The sequence below is a fragment of the Humulus lupulus genome, chromosome 6 (assembly GCF_963169125.1).
Source record: "Humulus lupulus chromosome 6, drHumLupu1.1, whole genome shotgun sequence".
NCBI lineage: Eukaryota > Viridiplantae > Streptophyta > Magnoliopsida > Rosales > Cannabaceae > Humulus > Humulus lupulus.
The window spans coordinates 120,363,564-120,373,401 of NC_084798.1; the positions used below are offsets into that span (position 1 = coordinate 120,363,564).

Genomic DNA, 9,838 nt, shown 5'->3' on the forward strand with positions numbered 1-9,838 from the left:
TGGATAATTTTGTATTAGATTTTTAGAAGACAGAATAAGGATTGGTTAACACCCCGTGGTATAGGAATCTGTGTGTAATGGATGGATACAGAAGGGTAATGTGAAGGTCCTTGTCTTTGTTTAAAACATGAAACTGTAAGCGGTGCATCAAAGTCTTAGACGCGCCCAGATATAGACTGAAAGGATGATGGTTTGAGCCTCGTGGTAGGTGAAAGAATGGGATCATGGTTGGTATACATGAAACACCTTGTTAACGGTGAATGCATAGCGTAAGGGATTTGAGCACAAGTTATTTGTAAAGGAATAACCCTGTGATCAAGATCCAATGAGACTTAAGGGGTGATTCATGTTAGAAAACCCTTGACTGTAAAAGGGGAAAAATTAATTTGGAAGCTGATCTTTTACTTGGGAAGGTTTGTGCCAGTTGGATAGGATGCCCGGATTACAGTAAGGTCAGACAAGGTAACGATTGAGATTGATATAGCACCTGTGATTGGTTATGGATAGATATATGTTTCTGTGGATAATGAAATTTAGAAAAAGGAACTTACGAGAATGGTTAAGAGTCATACCATCGTAGTATGAATTAAGAGATGAAGGTCGGACGAGTGATCTGATGGAATCTAGAGTTGAGATGAAGATCCTAAATGAACATTGTACTACCTCCTTAAGTATATTGTAACCAGGAAGTTTATATGGATGATAAGATTTGAAATTCGTACATTGAAAGGTAGAATGGTATAGTGATCACTACAAGAAAAAACAGTATTCATAACACTTAAAAACTGCTAACCGGGACTATTGATAACGCTTCTGAAAATGCTAACATAGCCCCTGTTATTAAAAGTCCAGTCTTTTCTATAAATGTCCAGCTTTTGGTTATAAATTTGAAGTTTAATCTTATACTTTTTTCATAACACTTCTCAACTGTTACATTTGATTATTTTGATAACATTTTTAGTTTGTCATATTATATAAACCATAACGATTTTTTACGCTTATAATATGTTTTTAAATCATAACATATAGTAATAAAATTTTAAATTTTATTTTGATAAGTATACTTATATGGTTTTTTTTTAATTAAAAGATTTTCATTATTGTATTTTGATAAAAAAAAAATTCAAAATTAATCATATAAATGTAATTCTCAATAGATTGATAAACCATAAGTATTACATTAAACAATAACTAATTCAAACCATGAATGTGTCTACTTCATGAGATCTTAGTTCTAACTTAAGTTTGAAAGCATAACATAATAAAGTTTTATAATCTTGAACAATTTTTACTTCAAAAATGAAAAATAGAAACATTACAAGATACACAAAAGTAAACCATGCATGAAACTTGCTCCATCCTTCAATTCATCATCCTTTGTGCACTTGTCTTTGTTGTGAGTCCATTTGCTTAGCTACAACAAAATTAAAATAAGTAATGCTTCAACTTAAAGTTATAGTAACTAAAAGAGTACATAAAAAAAGTTAATTACCTAATTATAACTTTATTAGCTGGCCATGCAATTATACTACCTATAGCATCTTCTATAGTATACATAACTATTGACGGCCTCCACAGAAATGCATCATTCTTTCTAACAAGATCTATCCCCACTTTCATAGCACTAGGCCCAAGAGGAACATGGTGAACCTCATCCTTTGGGTCACTTGAGATAAAATAACCTTCTGCAATAATTTCTCCAGATCCAATCCAATCTAATATTTTGCATTTTGAGCCAAATGTGTGGCTCTTGACACTCTAACAATATATCAATAAAACAAATTCAGCAGCAGTAAATGATTTTATATTGACTATTATATGTTTTAGATTTTATCATTTTCATATAATTAGTATCATAATTACCTGAGTGGAATGAACATGAGAATTTGATAGAACAATGACATTTGATTGCTCCTCACTCTGAGTAGATGTATTCTAATTACAAGTAAGATAGAAAGACACGAATTCAACATCAAACTTAAAAAAAATACAAAAGTAAAGACTAACAAAAAAATTAAACATGAATCTTTGTTATTATTGCAATTCAGCCACATGAAAATATAGTTTCAGCATCAAAATACTTACTTGATTTTTCATTAAAGAAACAATGGGTTGCTCCATGTGTTGCATTTTGTCTTTCAAATCTTTGCATTGACCTTCTATCTTCATCAGACGGTCATGTATGCATTTTTTTCAGGACCAAGGACTTTTGTGAGGATGTCTTCATTAACACTTGTAGTTGAAGATATAGCAGGATCTTTCTTATATTCTTCAACCAAATCCTTCAAAAATAAATAGTATCAATAAATGTATTCAAACAAACGAGTAAGTTAAAACTAAAGTCACATGATTTTGAAAGGGCAAGGTGTATACAAATGCTTCAGCCACTTCTAAATTTACTGGTTCGCCATTTTTCTTCTTATGTACTTTGGTCCAAACATCAACTCTAGAAGGTGGTGTTTTGGTTTCACTATGTATCATCTATCAAAATAACAAAATAATTTAAAAAAATATCTAAACCAAATTCTATAATAAAACAATTGTAAATATGTTTGGCTTTACCAATTCATCAATCAATCTTGCATAACCTTTGCGACTACAAGTGTGGGGTAGTTGCTTTGTTCGTATTTTTCTGAATTTCTCACTTGTAGCCTAAGAATATAAAATTAATAGAGACATTAAAATATAAATTTTAATCATAAATATATTTGGTTATAAGATGTTAAGAATAAAATACCTTAAACTCAGCACTATTTTTTTCCTTAACAAAACTTTTCCACCCATTCATGGATTTAATATTATCAGGCTTTAGTTTCAATCTTGCTTCTTCATTTGGTGCCTTTGTTATTTTAGTAACTAGCCTTGATTGTGAAGCTCTCCAAAGATCTGCCATACTTTTGAATATATAGTTCTTTTGCCAATCTTTGTCAACCTTATATCTTGCCTAGTAAAAATAATAATAGGTTAGTATTAATGTAAATGAATTTCAACAAATTTCATGTTCAATGCATAAAACCTGAATATATATACCTGAATAGATTTCCATAAGACCTCTTTCATTCCTAGAGGAATTTTCCTCCAATCTTTTATCGTTACTGGTACAATTTCTCTAACAAGTGCACCCAAAAATGAAGACAAAGATATTGATGTTGCACCGATTGGTTGTCCCTTTTAGTTAAACTTAACTTCCAAATGACCATCATTTTCTATTGCAATAGAATTCATTTTACTAGGGCCTCTAGTTCTCTTTTGGGTAATAGGTGCAACAACTTCTTCAGGTAGTTCTTGTTCGTCTGGCAAGTTTTCAACAATTGTTTCATTTAGGTTTTCTGGGATTTGTAGGCGTTGTGATTTTCTTGTGGCTGTTGGTGAGATGGCATGGTCATTTGAAGGATTAATTTCAACTTCAACCACTATTTTAATAGATCCCCTAGTGGCTGTCATTGAAGCTAAGAATGGAGAAATTAGGTCATTAGTAGGTGGTCTCACTATTTTTTCAAGAGAGTCTATTGGTTGTTCAACCTCAAATAGATTTTTAAGAGATCTCCTTGTCACAGGGGAGATGGGTATTTCTTCTTCATCAGAAGAGTCATTTCTTACAATCATTCTACGTGTCTTTTTCTTTGGAGACACATCCTTAGTATATCTCTCTTCAACAACCTTATCCATTTCTAAATTTAGTCTAAAGCTCTTCCTCTTTTCATTGAGGAGTTTAACTAATTTTCCTGTAGGTATGTACTTGGCAAACTCTTTGACTAGTTTCTGATCAGCTGTTTCTATAATTAGTATGAATTTTGATGAGTTACAAAAATCATATATAACAACAAATTATCAATTATCACAAAAAAAAAACTTATAATTAAAGTCAGAAAGAAAGAAGTAAACAGTCATTCTTGGCATCAAAGAAATAAAAATTCAAAGTGTCATACTAATAGTAAAAGAGCGGATAAGCATCTCTTGGTCCATCATTTTTGCCACTTTTATCCTCATATTATTTTATATTTACTTTTTCCACTCTATAAAAATGTAGAATTTTTACATGCTTAAATTGTTTAAATAATAGTTTAAATAATCAATTAAATTTGGTATTTCACTACTATCTACTGAAAAAATCTTGTAACACGCTCCCCTATAAACAAAAATGATTTAATTTAAATATGCTTAAATTGGAATAGATGATATCCAATTTATTTTAACTAAAAGTGGTCATTTGTTACAAAAATGCACGTCTAGAGAGTACAGAGTAGAAATTTAATTAACTAAATAAAATTGAAAAAGAAGTATGCATAAGCATATACTAGCCACTGCCAACAAAAAATAATCACTCATAATAGTTTATATGATTAGTCACTGGAATAGATGAAAAATAATCAGTGATTATATAATAGTTTATATAATAATCACTGGAATAGATGAAAAATAATCACTGATAATAGTTTATATGATTAGTTTTAATTGCTTCAAATATTATTATGAGATCAGTTAAATTTGGTATTTCACTACTGTCTACTGAAAAAAGCTTGTAACATGCTCCCCTATAAACAAAAATTATTTAATTTAAATATGCTTAAATTGGAATAGATGATATCCAATTTATTTTAACTAAAAGTGGTCATTTGTTACAAAAAAGCACGTCTAGAGAGTACAGAGTAGAAATTTAATTAACTAAATAAAAATGAAAAATAAGTATGCATAAGCATATACTAGCCACTGCCAGCAAAAACTAAATAAATAAAAGACATATGTTTTCAAGCTTTGGCCAGCAAAATCATTCTTCTTCCCCTTTATTATTCCTTTATAATCACTAGAAATCAGGGTAGTACAAGTTCCATGAAATATAAAGTAGGGTACCTAGAATTGAGGAGATTTTTCAAGTTTTATATTATTTGAATGTTGAATCAAAGCGATGAAACTCCCATTTGGTTGTTTTCTTGACTAAGAGAATATTCTTAGTGCCAGCACTTAGTCTACTTATACAAGTTGAATTGTGTTTTACATAAATTTTATTTAGTTGCTATACAATTTTACAGGAATGCCCTATTGGCACATATAAAGATACTGATGGCTCAGATGACAATCTTTGTGTAGAATTTTCGGTTCCTATAAGTGTATATCTGACAAGTATAGAATGCCACAGTTTGATTTGAACCAATAAGTATTTATATTCCACAGTTTTGATTTGACAAGTATAGTGTAATGGTATGATTTGAACCCATATATCTGACAAGTATAGTGTAATGGTTTGATTTGAACCCATAAGTATTTATATTCCACAGTTTTTAAGTTGAAGATTTATTTTTGGTCTTTCTTTCTGTAAAATAATATTATTTCTACCATAACAATCATTATGAACTGATTTCTGTATAAGGCAGTGTTTAGTAACACATTTTGGTTAAATGGCACGTCATGCTCTAAAGCCAGTAAGATTGGAAACATAATCATGTTAGTATTTTGTTAATCTTTTTATTTTGTCTCACATTTATGCTACAATCCTTTTTGGGCAGCAAGTATGAAGATGCTTTTAACAAATTTGTTGATGAGTTCAACTCTGTTGCTGCTTATGATTGGTGGGAAATGCAACCAGATCCTATTATTCCAATCACTGAGGTGAGTGCTAATGAAATTGCAACTATACTTATTGCAGTTTATATATCCAGAATTTTGTCTTGTATACATATATGTTAGATTTTGAAGGTGAATGTTGGATTTTGGGCCCATGTGATGCCTTTCATTTTTGCAAATTCTCTCTTGGCCCTAGAATCACTCTCTTCTCCTTAATGTCTCTCTTTGCTAGGGCTCTTTGTAGTTCTAATGGAAGTTTTATTGACAGGAATGTCCAAAGCTTTCTCAAATTTCGCAAAATTTAATTATCATATACTAGCCACTGCCAGCAAAAAATAAGTAAATAAATAAAAGACATATGTTTTCAAGAGTTCTTCGCTAAAAAGACTCAAATAAGAAACAACCAATTAATGAGCTGAAGTAGAAACTAAAATTTCCATTGATTACAACTTTAAATGTCAAGTGCAACATCTTCTACAATTTACAAAAAACACAACAATAATCAAACTATTATACCCTCACAATCATCTCTAACATATTGTTCATCTTCCACTACATTATATAACCTAGATTCAGTAACTTCAGACATTATAGGCATGAATTCTTACTCATCATAATTTTCCATGTCATAAAAACCTCTAGGGGGTGCCCTAATCACCACTTACCAATTGGAAGAATCATGTTCTCTTGAGTAGAAGACCTGTTTAGCTTGTGAGGCTAAAATAAAAGGGTCTCTACCAACAGACCATTGACTTTGGTGTAGATTAACTAAAGTAAGACTATCCTCCACCCTAACACCGTTAGGGACATTTGCTCAATCACATTTGAAAATTGGAATCTGAACTATATAGTATTCTAACAAGATTATCTCCCTTATAACCCCATAGTATGAAACTAAATTAGGAACTTGAGATACATCTTTGGCACTAGATCTACACATAGTTGTAGCTTCAATTGAGACACCACTATTCTGTGTGGACTTCTCAATGTCATGTATATGGAATCTTTGACCATTGATAATATATCTAGTGTAAGAAGCAGCATGTTTTCTGGGTCCATATGCTAGCCATTTCAACAAATCAGTTTCATCACAAGTTGAGGAATGCATAGGAACCTATACAAATAATAGTATGACATTGTTAATTTTCTGAATGATATTTAAAACAACTGATATGAACCAGTTAGTTTGCATTAATTTACCTTTTCCTTCATCCATATTGAAAAAGTTTGTATATGTTTCTTCCAATGTAATCCACTATTTCTCTCATATATTTTGTTTGTTTTTTTCAACTCCTCTAGGTGAATCCTAATTTATAGGACCAATGAGTTAGTATTACTAAATTTTTAATATAAAAAATAAAAATTTCTAATATCAGACACTTACTCTAGAAAAGGCTCCACAACAGATGTATTTAACAGAATGTATCAATGTGCAATTTCTAATAACTCATCTGTCAATATAATTTCTTTCCTCCTAGAAATTGGATGACCTTCAAGTATCACATCATTTGACTACTCTTTATTTCGACCTTCTTCTGTATTTAGTTCAATTGAATGGTCAGTGAATTCATTACAAAAATTCACACACTCATCTGCAAGATAACACTCTGCAATACAACCTTCAAGCCTTGCTCAATTTCTGACATAATCTTTCAATATCTTCATGCGTCTATTAATCACACAATTGCTCATCACTAATAGAATGTTCACATAAACTAATAAGAATAAACAAAACAATTAAGTCTTAGTGATTCACCTCTCAAATGGATACGTCCATCAAAATTGAACTGGTCCACATAGCCGTGCTTCTCGTCCGATATGAACCACTAAGTGAATCATGACATCAAAAAATGATGGTGGAAAGAATATCTCTAGTAAGCATAAAGTTTCAATAACATCATTTTCTAATGCCATTATGCTTTCTCTATCAAGAACACGTTGACATATTCGATTAAAGAACGTGCATAATCTTATTATAGCATCTCTTGGACCCAATGGCATCAATCCTTTTATAGCCACCGGTAGTAATTGTTGCATCAAAATGTGGCAATCGTGTGACTTAAGGCCCATGAGCTTGCATTGTTCCATTGAAATACAATTTCGAATATTTGAGCTATATCCATCAGGTACTTTCAATGAGAACAACCTTTTACAAAATAATTCTTTCTCAAGCTTTGATAGTGTGTGTAAAGCTGCAGGAAGATAGGTTCTAGTCCCCTTCTCTTGTGGGTGTAATGCACTCCTAATACCCATATGTTGCAAATCCAAGCGAGCTTTTAGTCCATCTTTACTTTTTCCAGCAACATCTAGCAATGTATTACAGATGCTTTCACAAACATTTTTCTCTATGTGCATCACATCCAAATTGTGATGAACATACAATTCCTAAAAAAATTGCAAAAGAAATAACTAATGAAATTCCTCCAAAAACAATAATTTATACAAAATTCTTTTAGGTACTAAGAATGTGCTAACCTTCCAATAAGGTAACTGAAAAAATATGGATCGCTTTTTCCACATTTCTTTTTAATCATTTTGTTTCCTTTTCTTTGAAGTGGATTTTCCCTAAACATTCACAAAATCTTTAAGGTGTTCAACAATTGTAGTCCCATTCATGATTCTTGGCGGATTTCCATGCTCTTCTTCTCCATCAAACCAACTTCTTTTACTCTGAAATGGATGGTCTTCTTTAAGAAATTTCCGATGACCTCGATATGAAAACTTCCCACTATGTTTTAGCCACTCTGAATGAGTACCATAACCACATAGGGGACAACTGAAACATCCCTTATTTTTACAACCAGCAAGGTTCCTGTATGCTGGAAAATCTTGGATTGTCCACATCAAAATAGCCCGCAACTTGAAATTTGTATTGTCCAATGCATCATGAGCATCAACACCCTCATTCCATAATAATTTCAAGTCCTCTACGAGGGGTTCTAAGTATATATCAATATCATTTCCAGGTTGTTTAGGTCCTGGAATTAACATTGATAATAAAATATTTTCATGTTTCATGCACAACCATGGGGGTAAGTTGTACATGACCAACAATACATGCCAAACACTATACTTAGAACTTAAATTACTAAATGGGTTAAATCCATTTGTGGAAAGGCCAAGTCTAATATTTCTCTCTTCATTTGAAAATGATGGCCATTTATCATTGACTAGCTCCCATGCTGCTGAATCCACTGGGTGACGCATTTTTCCATCGCAACTTTTATTGTTGTGATGCCATCTTAATTCCTTTGAAATTCTTTTAGACATGAACATCCGTTTCAACCTAGGGATTATAGGAAAGTACCTTAAAACTTTTTCCGGGACACCATGTCGAACCTTTTTAGTCAGCTTATCTGACATCCAACGTGAAGTTCCACATGTTGGACATTCTTGCAAGTTTTCTTTATCTTTTCTAAACAAACAATAATCATTAACACACGCATGAATCTTTTCATATCCTAAATCAAATAATTGAAGAAATTTCTGAACCTCTTACATAGACTTGGGGATCATATTATCTAAAGGAAGCATATCATTCAAAAGTCTTAACAATTCATCAAAACTTTTATCAGACCATCCATTGGTAGTTTTAAGCTTATACAGTGCAACAATTGACGATAACTTAGTATATTTAGTGAATTGTGGATATAATGGAGTGTCTGCATCTTCTAATTTTTCCATAAAAGTGTCATCATGATCTTCTAGATGACTTTCAAAATCACAACCATCAATATTTGTAGCCCTAAACAAGTTGTAAGAATCAAAGGTTTCCATTGTCTCTACATCATCATCTCTTGATAATTCTTCCCCATGATGAAACCAGATTTTGTATGTTGGATCAATCCCATAAATGACTAAGTGTTCATACAAAATGTTAATACATTGGTGACTTAAGTTTCGACAAACTTTTCATGGACACAATAACTTTTCTGGATAACCAGCCAACTTTTCTGACATTTCTACAAAATTCTTAGCACCTTCTCTATACTCATCTGAGGCTCTACAATTCAAAGACAAGTTCATATTTATAATATATTAGTAACAAATATAGTAAGTTACTAATTTTACTAAGCTAGCACTAATTAAATCCCTAATTCTTATTACCTATTGAAGCGTAGGCAATTTTTATCCAACATGATCACCAACTTAGTTGTCCTGTTCTAACCAACAAAAAGCAAAATTTTGATAAGTCTATGTAATGGTAAATACAAAATTGTATCAACCAAAATATACTATATGATTTGATTTTTAAAATGACTTGATTTTGAGTTTA

The 9,838-nt window shown here is 31.5% G+C and overlaps 2 protein-coding genes across 2 annotated transcripts; both read right to left on the bottom strand.

Annotated features, from left to right (window-relative positions):
• Positions 1–2,168: 2,168 nt before the first annotated feature.
• LOC133785416 (uncharacterized) lies at positions 2,169–3,154 on the bottom strand. Its single transcript, XM_062224655.1, has 5 exons — positions 3,031–3,154; positions 2,738–2,944; positions 2,563–2,652; positions 2,374–2,481; positions 2,169–2,282 (listed from the first exon to the last, which is right to left on the bottom strand). Exons 1-5 carry the CDS (start codon positions 3,058–3,060, stop codon positions 2,169–2,171), a joined length of 549 nt encoding a protein of 182 aa, XP_062080639.1. The 5' UTR covers positions 3,061–3,154.
• Positions 3,155–6,376: 3,222 nt separating this feature from the next.
• LOC133785417 (uncharacterized) lies at positions 6,377–9,588 on the bottom strand. The gene is made up of 6 exons (XM_062224656.1): positions 9,504–9,588; positions 9,062–9,419; positions 8,652–8,977; positions 8,140–8,489; positions 7,387–7,947; positions 6,377–6,676 (listed from the first exon to the last, which is right to left on the bottom strand). Exons 1-6 carry the CDS (start codon positions 9,586–9,588, stop codon positions 6,377–6,379), a joined length of 1,980 nt encoding a protein of 659 aa, XP_062080640.1.
• Positions 9,589–9,838: the final 250 nt, after the last annotated feature.